A 13,180-nucleotide genomic window follows, 5' to 3' on the forward strand; every position below is an offset into this window, starting at 1 on the left:
ATTTTTTTTAAATTGTTAATAATTTCAATTAACATAAATAAGTGAATGAAAATACAAATAAAAATAAGAAACATAAATATGAGGGGAAAAAAGTAAAAAAAAAATATTATAAAAATAAATTAAAATAAAAATATGAAGGCTATGAAAATAAATAATCATAAAATTAAATAATCAGTAAAAATTATTGATATACATAGTATGACCTATAACAGAAACAATAATTATGGTATTAAATGTTATTGTTCAATAATTTAATTTTGCAAACAGTCTATTAGAGACTTAGAGTAATGTGTCATAGGAGAGAGTCTCATGTCATCGTTACAGATGTGAGATGAATAGTGTGAAGCAAATATTTTAGAATATAATTTTTTATTGTATTTATGAAAGACCAACAGAAATAATGAATAATGATATTCCTAGTTATGTTGTTCCTGAGACCTGTTTTTTCTTTTTTCCATTAAGACATTAAAAACCGAATTTTTTTCCCAAGTTTTAGGTGGTCATTTTTTTTCTCTTTTTATCTCCTTCTATTTTTTCATCTTTTATGTAAACAAAGTTTTAAATCAACCTGCCAACATTTGTCTTAGTGATAGAATATGTTGGTGTGATGTAAATATTGTAATCGTTAGAGAAAAAATGTTTAAATTTTTTATTTTTATTTATGATGGTTATTAGTAAGACAATTATTTACTAATAATGTTGTTATAGTTATTATTTATGTTAGTTGTTATTATTATTAGTATTATTGTTATTATTATTATTATTTTGTTTGGAATGAACTTTTAGGTGGCTTATAAAATGCTCTCCTTATGTATTCTACGAATTAGTGTTAGCTGAGAAAGAAGATATTAGTGGTGTCAGGGGTGCTTTCTGTCTCCTTGCTCTATGAAACACATTTTCTTTTGTATACTTAAGTGATAATGAGCACCGACGGTGGTCGTTTTCCATTCTACGCGGTGCGAAGGGGTCGGGTTCCCGGCGTTTATCGCTCATGGCAAGAGTGTGAGCAACAAGTCAATGGCTATCGAAACAGCGAACATCGTGGGTTCCGTAATTTGGCTGAGGCCGTGGCTTGGCTGCGCAGCGCCGCAGCATCTCCCGCCCGACAGCCAACACCGCCTGTTCAAACAGTGAGAAGAAAACCTTCCAAGTTGTTAGAGGTGGCCTTCTGTTCAATGTCTTCATCGCAGCTAGTATCTTCCGGAATAGTTCCATCCAACTGCCAGGAATGTGATGGTGGCAGCAACCCTGTTGAACAGGGAGGTGAGATGCAAAAACTTTACTTCTAATACTTTTATCTAAGTTTTTCATTTAGCAAGCTTTTAATGCCAGAGTGAGTGTGATGTTAATGTGCAGTGGTAGAGCCAGCAAGTGAGAGGGCGTTCATGCATGTAGAAGACATGGAACTAATGTTGTTGAGAGCGTGTTCGTTCTTTCAAATTGGTCTCCCAATTTTTGTCCCCCACGAGATCAACCCGAAGGATGATAATGTGCTTTTTGGTTTCACGGTGGTGCTCCCCCACAATGGAAGAGGACTCGATCTTGTGGCTCACGGTCCGTTGTGCTACAGCGAACACTTTGCTCGTCAAGAAGTTTCGTTCACAATGTTGGATAAGATTCTTTCTACTATGGGTTATACTATTCGTGATTACAATCATCACATTGTTGTACGTGTCACGGCCCAGTTGAATCAGGAGAAGAAGGAAGAAGTTGACCGATTGAACAACCGAATTCGTAAACTTGAGCTTGAGAACGAGGAGCTTAGGGGACAAGTTGAAATGTTTGGGGAAATGTTAGAGGAATAGATTACGCCTAATAGTCTTTCTGTATGTGGTTCTTTTTTAAAGGTTCTTTTTTATTTGATAAGATGAGAGACCTGCCTTTATGGGGTTGTAAGGGACAATGAAGATGGTGCTTTGGTTGGGCTTTTGACCACAAAGACACTTAATTTGGGTCCTAATGGAATAGGGTTTTCCGTTGGGTTCCCTCTAGGTTTAATGAAGTAATTGTTAAGTTTTATTTATCAACTGGCTGTATGAAATATGTAAGTTTGTTAAGCTTAATTAGATGGATGTTGATCAGTGTATTGAAAACGATTCTCGAGTCCAAAGAGCTTTTAAAATTTATTTTTTCGAAAATTTGTTTTCCCAAAAAAAAAAAAGAGATGCAACAAACTAAATTAAGAAGCTAATATTGTCCAACTAAACTAATAGAATAATAAGCTAAGACAATTAACCGCTTAAGTTTGTAATCAAGGTGATGACCGGTCTTTCTTTCAAATTTGTACTTGCACCAAATTGGAATAAATTTCTAATTCGATGATTAATAACTAAAATTAAGAATCCGTTGTTGCATCAAAAAATCAATACTAGCAATCTTTCTAACCATCAGTGAAAGAAATAATTGTTATAATAATTTTTTATTTGACAGTCACTTATAAAGTTTTTGATAATGAAATTTAAAAAATCAACAAACCTAAATACACTAATGAGTGACCAGTCCGTATTTTTTGGTGGAATTGTTTTGCATGGAGTAATAAAAGTTTGTCTAACTTTTAAAAAGATTAATTTTGTAAAAGAATGTTGTATTTAAAATTTTTATACATGAATAGTAACGGTTAAATTTAATGTTTGTATTTTTAAGATTTGAGTACATGAATAATATAATTTTTTTGAAATTTTTAAACTATTAATGTTGTAGATGATTGTTGTATTTGACATGCCAGTTAATGTATTTTTGAATAAATTTTGTCAATTAATTTATTTAAGATATATCAAAAAAATTAAACAGGCAACACTGAAAACTAAAAAACAATATTCATCTACAATTATAATTGGAATTTATTTAAACATATTTATTATTCTTAAGAGAAAAAGTGATAGGATTTATTAGTTATTAAATCATACAGTCATTACGAAAGAAAGATTTTGAAAATTATCTTCTGGTGAGAGTGGCGTGTACTTAAACAAATGTCAGTAGTCATGTCAACGGTCATGTTGCCGTTACCCTAAGGCCTATGACTGCATACATGGGGAAAATGCATAGCAGGTTGTGATTGAAAGAGTCATTCCAGTCTGATTGCTTCTTCTATAAGCCTCTTTGGTAAATAAAAAAATATATTTCTTTTGGGAATAATATATATTTAGAAATGTAGGAGTAACTTTTTTTTAAAGGAATAATGATGGAGTTGTGTCTGTTCAGTTGGGCTAGGTCACTAATGGGCCATGATATGATATGAGCCCATTTCATGGTTTCATATAACACATGTGGAACTATTCATAACCATAGTCCATGCAAGTTTCGGCAATGGAGACATGTGCTACTGTGGAAGAGATACTTGGAAAAATGAACGAACAAGTTGATGCACTGAAGGAGAAAAATGACAATGTCTCTCTCGCAAGGTGAGTAATGCAATCCTAGTAATAAACCTTTGTGATTCTTGTTATGTGGTGTGTGTTATTTTTCCTCTGACAAGTTAACACATGGTTGTGTTTCGAGCAGTGAGGTCGCTAAAGGGACGGACGGTGGTGACGGGACAATCGACGACGATCATAACATCAGGTTTATCCGCATGTTCCAGGAGGTTGGTTTTCTGCACAACATGTTGTGGCCATAGGTTTGAATTAGGTGTATAGTTGTTAGTAAGTCTAGCTTACGTATGTAGCTGTATGGATATTGCAGATAATAAACCAGAATAAAATGACCAGGGAGGTGATGAAGACCCTAAATGAAGACATTAGGACTATCTCTGGGATCCTAGTGGAACATGGGAAGATTCTCTAATCTCTAATTGTTGCGGTTGGTTCTCTGGCCGACCTGAAGAAAGAAGGCGTGCAAGGCAACGCACGGATGGTCGCGTGTAAGAAGACGCGGGCAAAGGCGGCAGATGAACCAGAGGCGACTTTGGTTAGCAAGAAATCTGTGGGAGTTAAACGTGGTGCCGTAAAGATCTCACCGCCACTGAAGCCCACAACTAGAGGGGACACGGCCCGCCAGAGGCAGACACAAAAGAACCGAAACGGTGGCCCCACTAAATCCGCTAAGCTAAAAGTAAGTGAAGTTTTTTTTGTTTTGGCAATTTACGTCCAAAAGTATCAAGTTATTTGCTTCATCATTTACTGTTGGTGCAGCGCAAGTTAACATTTGAAAACCAGGATTCTGCGTCAACTGAAGGTAGTGACGTCTGCCAAACTGAGCATGGGTCGTTGTTCACATATCACACACACCTCGCCTTCCATGTTGCATCTGATATGCCGCAAGTAATGAATTTAATGTTTGGGTATTTAGTAATATTTCTCTCCTATGTGAATTTTCCTGGTCTTAGTCCTACTAGAATTTACTTACACGGATTTTGTGTTGCTTTGCTTGGGTAGTGTCTCGAGTTGGCATTTCGGCCACCAGACGGAATGCATTTTCAGGGGTCGGAGTTTGTCATGGCCGCTTACATTTTCTCGAAGAATATGGATGAACGGTACGTATGTATGTGACATGGCTTGGTGAATGTGAGTTGTCGTAATGTTACACTTGAGATGTATTCATGTATCGGAGCGTGACCATGCTTGTTTAATGTTTCTTGTGGTAGGGAGATTCTAGTTGCGGATGAGCACGCACAGGGTGATCGGCGTACATTATGGAGCCTAAGACCGGGGCAGCAAGTTGTTGACGACGTAAGTAGTGGTTCACATACGTTGTTGTTATACGTTGGTGTGTGGGAAGCCTTAGTTGCAGTCTTGGATAACCGTCTTTGTGGCAACAGGTTATCAACATGGTGGCCTCCATGCTCAGCTTCGACAACATGTCTCCTAAGTGGTTTTTGCCAACCACCTTTGCGGTAAAATTATGTCCCCATATCCAGTAAATTGTGCTAACGATTCTTCTTTTCATGAGAAGTTTGAAATGAATTTGTCGTTACAGAAAAGGCTGTGGAAAATGTGTAACTTTATGATTAGAATTATGACAACTTTTCCTTCTCGGGATGAAAGATAGCGATAACATAATTCCGGTTTGATAATTGAAATAATAGTCTGATTACGTATGGAATAAGTAAAAAAAAAAACATTGAACATAGGTTCCGAGAAGCTATGGTACATAGTGATTTTTGATTTCTTATCCATGGTTAATTACATTATGCCTATAAAGTGGTGTTTGGTGTTGTGTAATTTATTTTAAGCAATATTGGAATGTTAAAAATTTGCTAACATTTATAAATTTTGAAATTAAATTTTAATTTTCATTGTTTATTATGAAATTAGACGTTTTCTGAAAATTACTTGTCAACGGCAATCTCTTTTTTCCACTTGTGACATAGAGAGTACGTCACCGTTAGCAAAACCTGAGGCGGTTGACTCGTGTATGTGTCTGACGTAAAATTGTGTTTCAACGTCCAGCAAATTGCGCTAAGTCCTGTGAACCATAGCATTGACACTTTCGAGTTCATCCGGTCTAACTTTATGGGCTATGCGGATAACTTGCATCGGGTAACAACTTATTTCTGCATTTTAATTGACAATATTCCTTTGCCGTTACGTTAGTAACTTATTTACTTCATTTGTGTAGATATATGTTCCAATGTACAGGGAGCAACATTGGTACCTGATGATTGTGGATCTAGTGTTCTGCAGGCTAATTTACCTAGATTCTGCGAAGAATGTGTCGGAATATGAAGCCAGGATTGCTCAAATGAAATATGTGGTGAGTACATAGCACGTGACCCTTATCAACTCCTCATGCATTTCAGGCATTAATAAATGTTTCCACCTTAGTAGCTTTGAGTACAACTAATAAATTGAGACCTTTGCAGGCCTTCTTCATAGAGAATATGTTGCAAGATACGAGGTTCTAGAGCGATAAGGGACATTATAAACCACATCCCTCCACATTCGACCTCGACGAGCCGGAGGTTGGCCACCAAATTGAGGGCTCGTATGTACCATACTAATCCATGTTTTTGTTTGTTGAACCCTAAAATAATAATGTAATAACAACACATGTGACTTTACTTTCCCGTGTAGAAACGACTGTGGAGTGTGGGTTGTTCAGTGGATGATGCAATCTTGGGTGTTTAGAGATTTCATGTTAGAGGTAACAAACACTGCCAAATTGAAATGATGCTTTAATAGACATTGTTAGATGCCATTGTTGTTACGTTGCAAACCTATCTTACCTACATACTAGTTCAATTGATACTGTAGTTGTCATTGCTTGAAATCGTTGTTGCTACTGTCCGGAATTAGCTAAACCAATTAAATGATGGCTATTGTAGGATGTCACCAATCAGACTAGGATGTGGCTTGCTCTTGATTTGGTCATGGGTAGACATAACCCAATTGCTCGCGAGGTAGGTCGCAAGGCCATGGCTGATTGGGACAGAAATATGTCCCGTTCCAAGCGTCGTCACAATGGCAACAATGCACCGGCCGATGCAGGTCCATCCCGTAGTGGCAGCTTGACGTTCTAGGTGGTATCGTAGATATTTTGTTGCGGTGGATATTTTGCTATGATGAATTGTGCACCTAGTTGCATATTTTGCTATGATGCATTGTGCACCAAGTTGCGTGAACCTCACGTGTCTCGTTGGGGATATACTTGGGGCCTCGCTTTTGTCAATATGAGGCCCTGTGCCACCGCAAATGAATCTTTCTTATGCTAATGACTCAACTATTATAATAGGAGTACATGTATTAAACTGACTAGATATTCCCTACATGTGCATGAATATATTGTAAAACTTGCAACTCTTTTGCTATTGTTTCTTAATGCCTAGCTAAAAACATTGAGAAGTGATGAATAAGATCCACATCGTCGCACTCGTTTCAAGCGAATTTTATAAAATAATTGGAAGCCATTCTATGATTAAATTGTAACAAGTTAGGAAGTTATGGAAGACTATGATTACCGTTCTGGGCAAGAATGATAATATGGAACCAAAAGCCCGTAGCATTCGATACACTAGTGGGTTGAACCCAGTTTACTAATTTCCTTTTTGGCAATAATAACTTAAAGCCCAAAAGCTGACTAACCCGGCCCAGGTTTAGTTTTTAATCAAGCCATGTGGTTGCTACCATAAACCCAGCGACTTACTCCTCAGGTTGGGGAATTGTTATTAAGGTGACATGGGCTGCATTATCAAAAGCCCAACAAGTAACCCCTCAAGCCCAAATATCATTATTTACTCTCACGATTGGGTAACCTCCAAGCCCCAAATTCATTCTATAGAGGCGCACATGTTATCATTGCTATTGGGCCTTGCAAAATTTTACAAAAACAAAATCAATTATACTTGAAGGCAGGTTAACAAATATAGCCACCCTCAACTTACGGTGTTGAGATAAGATGCTAGAAAAAAATAACAAACACCAGATCCCTGGAACAATACACCAACAACTAAGCAGACTCAAATAACTCTGCATATAATATGCTTCTCGTTGCCATGCCAGTGACAAGGGAACCATACATTGTTTAGCGGGATAGCATCTGTTAGTGATCGGTATTCCCCCAACCTTTGCGTGATCCTTTCTGTATTCTTCCGAGAAAGACCCTAACCTGCATCATTATGGAAGCAACTGTTCATAACAATTTTTTCGCAGTCAACAGTTATTCGCATACAACATGACCCTAAATACTTGGATCATCGCAAGCTTTTAACGATGATACATATACACATGCAGGCATCCTAACCTCGTTTGCCCAATCGTCATTGAAGGTGCATCCTGCCTTCGCATTGTTTCCTACGTAGTTGCCGGAGGTCGAATCAGCGAACTGTCTCCTTAAGTCATCTAGGTTCCGTGCATAATTTCCAGCATTTCCATGGCCAGGTTCCCTCTGAAAGACGGAAGTTAGTTGAATGACATTGCTAATACGTAAAGAACACATGACAACTACCATGTGAAGTGAATACCTTGAAACTCGCAGGTGTCATCCTAGATGAATCATCTTGGCATTCTGCTCCGGCCACACCGTGCTGGTCCGCATCGTTAGCTGCTGACGACTTCTTCCCCCTATCCTGGGGACATTTTCTTTTCGTATGGCTTACGTGCTTGCAGTTAGCACATCGCCTTCTCTTGCCTAATTGCCTTTGTTTGGCCAGTCGAGGGGCGCCCTTAGGGTTCGCAACCTTGGGATCCCGTACCACCTTCTTCGTCCCCCTTGTGTCCCGTTCATATCCTAACCCCCGACATGCAAATTCCAGAGTATTGCACAAATTAACTATGCCATCGATTGCTTTTCGAAACAAATTTTCATCTTGTGAACCAAGGTAAACAAGCCATTGAGCCTTTGTGTGGAGCGCCCCATGTCTAACCAAAAAACCTCTTTAGGTGGGATCGTCCACCTTCTCACCATATTGATCTATATCTTTGGCATCTTTTCTCCATCGTCGCAGGACCAATCTTTCAGGTATTTCCTGCAGATGCGCTGCTTTCATCATAAAGAACATATGCCTGCATGGGTACCCGTTCTTTTCCCAAAAAAAGCATTGACAGTCGAGTTTTCCAGTACTTCTCCCGAAGGCGGCCATTACCTGAACATCAGGTTTCTCATATTCCTCTAGATAATAAACGGTTGTATTCAAGCACCGTTTTTTCGTAAGTAGATTAACTGCTCCAGCTCCTTCAATCTCTTTCCTAACATATGCGAACAACTCTCGAGTATAAACACTAGCAGCAGCTATCTCTATTGACCTCAAACATGTGGTCATAACCGGATTGGTGTAAATGGAGTTAAATTGTAGCAACATCTCTTTGTTCCGATATTCATGGACGACTAGCTCTAGATTTTGCACTAACTCGAGGATAGTATGGCTTGACTTCGAAAACTTGTTAACCACAGCATTTATTCCCTCACATCGCGACGTAGTCTGGAATCTGGCGCAAAACTTGTCACGTAAATACGCCTTTACCCATAGCTTTCGCTTCTCATGCATGTGCCTTGCCCAACTACTGTCATGCAGCCCAAACTCCTCAATTGCTGCAGCCCAATCCTCTTTGAATTCATTAACCTCCATGTCCATGTACAACCAACGCTTGAACAAACTGCGGAGGCGTTCGTCTTTTACATTTGATGTCACATTTTTTTCCACATGCCACGCACACAAATGATGGGTTGCCTCAGGTAAAACCGACTTCACAGCTTTTATCATTGCTTTGTCCCCGTCAGTAACAACTACACAAGGTTTCTTTTGGCACATAACCTCTAGCAAATTCTGTAACATCCACGTATACGACGATACAGTTTCATCAATCAACAACCCAAAACCAAAAATAGTAGTTTGCTTATGGTTGTTTGAGCCTGAAAAAATCACTACTGGACGTTTGTATCTATTTTTCCTATAAGTGGAGTCAAACGCTAAGACATCTCCAAAACACTGAAAATCAGACCGGCTATTCCCATCAGCCCAAACCATGTTACCAAGCCTTTCATCTTTTGTGAGGTTGTAGCGTGCAACATACATAGGGTCAACAACAGCCTTTCCCTCAAGGTAAACCAACGTTGCATTCGCATCACCATCAGCTATTCGTGACCGCCTCATCTTGTCCGCGTAGTTGTACGCATCCTTTTTCAAAAATCCCAACAAAGAGTATCCACCTGACATACCAGCCATGTGACCCAAGATTTTCGACGTCCCAATTCCATACGCATGCATCCCGTCAATGTGAGCCTTTGCCGCGTCCGTCATTTTGCGATGACTGCGAATCAGGTAAGACATCCCAACAGGTGCTAGGTCATGGTTGTGATCCAGTACTACCTTCCTAACCTTCCATTTCTGCTCACTCTTCTCCAAGTATATTGATAGCATTGCTTTGCAGCCAGTCCGTGTTTCTGGTTTGTGTCCCCGCTGCCTATCAATCCTGTTATAGTGCTTGATTTCCCTCAATCCTTCCTTGTTACAAAAAAATTGATATCTCACAACATTACTGTGGCTATCTTTACCTGAGTCCCCTTTCCGTACCCCAAATCTGTTGACTCTTCCATACCTTCGATAAAACTCATACGCATCTTCCACACTTTTCCAAACTTGGTTCAAAATATCATCCGCGCTCAAGTCAAACCCTGGTTCTCCTTCAGGCAAATGTTCCTCCTGAACCTCATTACCACCAACCTCTTCCGCATTCATCTCCTCGTTCACGTCACTTACACCACCCCCCGCACTCCCCTATCGCCTCACCTCTATTCGCATCCATCTGCAACTCCAAACATTACATAATCTGAATACTCATAAAAACCTCATTACTCTACAATTTCCTACAATACATGTTCTATCTAAACTATACATGCATGAACCAAGTACCCCTAGTTGAGTGCAAATTAGAAACTCGCTACCTTGGAAGGAAAGAAATTGAAGCATTTCCAGCTATTATCCCATTAAACCAAGGTTGTAAAAAGAGTCTAAACTATACATGCATGAACCAAGTACCCCTAGTTGAGTGCAAATTAGAAACTCCCTACTTGAAAAGGAAAGAAATTGAAGCATTTCCAGCTAGGTTGTAAAAAGAAATGAACACAAGGTCATATCAATTTTACATATCAATAGTCAGAACATTAACAAAGAGCAACCTAGCAACATTAACTGCTCATATGAACACGTTAACAACATCAAAACCGTTATGTCCTCTTCAATTAATTATTCAACTTTATAGCCGGGACCAAAAACAGCAACCTAAAAAAAGTCCAAAGAACATCGCCTCACAAACAGTTCATCAAATTGCCAGCTCGTGACGACCAACAAACTCGAACTAAGATCAAACTCAATACTTATGTTAGCAATTTCGCAAAAAATTCAGCTGCCTGACACACACTCGAAGAACAGATCCTCAAGAACAATTTTATTCAATATCAAATTAATAATAAGAAAATCATTAACTTTCAAAACCACCTGAACAATATTTTAAACACTTCAACAAATAACATGAACGAGGACCAGCCACGAACATAAATACCTGGAATACTCAACTCAGACGGAGATCCTATGACGGCTGAACGGCGGACTAAGCACGGCAATACCTGGAACACTCAACTCAACGACGGCGACGGTGCAGGCCTCCACGGCAGACCGTGAAATCCTCAGGCGACCAGAGTGGGATCACCGTCGGGGTCAGAACATGGGCGACGCGTGACAAAGAGCCATTTGACACGTTCCAGCAATGGACAAAGAAGGCTTCTTCAGGTTCGGCAGCGTGGAAGATGTGGGGACCTAGTCACTGCCTCACAAATGACACCTCCGTAGAAGCTAGGATTTTCTTTGTCATTCAGGATATCCCTTTCTTAGCCCTCTACTAAGATTTCGTTTTCTATTTCTTAGTATTGTTTCCTCCTCCCTTTTTTTATTTTTAAAAAATCCACTTCAACAAAATTACAGAAATTACAATCAACATTCTGATATCCTTTGTTTCTGTTATAGGCCATACTATGTATATCAATAATTTTTACTGATTATTTAATTTTATGATTATTTATTTTCATAGCCTTCGTATTTTTATTTTAATTTATTTTTATAATATTTTTTTTTTACTTTTTTCCCCTCATATTTATGTTTCTTATTTTTATTTGTATTTTCATTCACTTATTTATGTTAATTGAAATTATTAACAATTTAAAAAAAATAAAAATTATAAATGTAGCGATAAGAAAACCGAGTAATAAAATAACTGGGAGTACCGTACTCTCTACGTTACAAGTAAATAAAGGTGATTGTTATTGACAATTCATTTTAAAAAAATGCTCTTTAATTTCTGAAATCCTCAGGCGACCAGAGTGGGATCACCGTCGGGGTCAGAACATGGGCGACGCGTGACAAAGAGCCATTTGACACGTTCCAGCAATGGACAAAGAAGGCTTCTTCAGGTTCGGCAGCGTGGAAGATGTGGGGACCTAGTCACTGCCTCACAAATGACACCTCCGTAGAAGCTAGGATTTTCTTTGTCATTCAGGATATCCCTTTCTTAGCCCTCTACTAAGATTTCGTTTTCTATTTCTTAGTATTGTTTCCTCCTCCCTTTTTTTATTTTTAAAAAATCCACTTCAACAAAATTACAGAAATTACAATCAACATTCTGATATCCTTTGTTTCTGTTATAGGCCATACTATGTATATCAATAATTTTTACTGATTATTTAATTTTATGATTATTTATTTTCATAGCCTTCATATTTTTATTTTAATTTATTTTTATAATATTTTTTTTTTACTTTTTCCCCCTCATATTTATGTTTCTTATTTTTATTTGTATTTTCATTCACTTATTTATGTTAATTGAAATTATTAACAATTTAAAAAAAATAAAAATTATAAATGTAGCGATAAGAAAACCGAGTAATAAAATAACTGGGAGTACCGTACTCTCTACGTTACAAGTAAATAAAGGTGATTGTTATTGACAATTCATTTTAAAAAAATGCTCTTTAATTTCATAAAAAAAAAGTTAACACTTCATTTTCAATTCAAAAATTATATTATCACTATCTTTTATCTTGCCAACAAATATGGTCACAACTTTAATTATTAAATTACACATTTTTATAGGTTTTTTATTTATGATATTTTTATTTAAGACTTTTCAGCAAAACAAAAAATTTTGTAAAATCATAAACTTTCCTTTTTTTTTTTTGGGTCAATCTAATCCAATCCTTTTTTTTTGTGGTCTTACAATCCACTCTTAGTAATAAGACAAAGGCCGTTTTTGGCTAAACCCAAATCCTTTTTTTGTAAAATAACCCATCACAGTTTTTGCAACAACTACCAACCTTAATTACAAAAAAAAATTAACACCTTAGTTAATTCAACGTTAGAAACATAAGCACCTGAAAAGTAACCGATAAATAAAAGTGTGTGGAACCTATATTCTGTTGCAAAGCAGAAAGCTAGCTTTTCTGGGCAGTCTCTCTCAACGTGTGTCATTGCAGCAGCCTCTCCATTTGTCATCAGCATGTAAAGAAAGGAAATGAGTTCAGCATAGTAGAATCTCCCTAATTAAAGACATAGTGAAAGGGAGATCGGGATTAGTGACTCCAACGTCCGATGCGAAATACAAAAACATTAAAAATGGCTACAAAATATATTAAAAATTAAAATAAACCTCCATGAAATTAGTTTTAATGGTTTCAATAAATATTTTCTGCACTCAGTCATTTTTTTAATCTAAATTGATGATGAAATTCTAAATTAATAAGAATAAGGAATGTTACG

At 37.5% G+C, this 13,180-nt stretch overlaps 1 protein-coding gene across 1 annotated transcript; it reads right to left on the reverse strand.

Annotated features, from left to right (window-relative positions):
• LOC107633775 (protein FAR1-RELATED SEQUENCE 5-like) lies at positions 7,615–10,111 on the reverse strand. The gene is made up of 3 exons (XM_016337375.1): positions 8,338–10,111; positions 7,898–8,163; positions 7,615–7,821 (listed from the first exon to the last, which is right to left on the reverse strand). Exons 1-3 carry the CDS (start codon positions 10,109–10,111, stop codon positions 7,615–7,617), a joined length of 2,247 nt encoding a protein of 748 aa, XP_016192861.1.

Source organism: Arachis ipaensis, chromosome B03, assembly GCF_000816755.2.
Source record: "Arachis ipaensis cultivar K30076 chromosome B03, Araip1.1, whole genome shotgun sequence".
Taxonomy (NCBI): domain Eukaryota; kingdom Viridiplantae; phylum Streptophyta; class Magnoliopsida; order Fabales; family Fabaceae; genus Arachis; species Arachis ipaensis.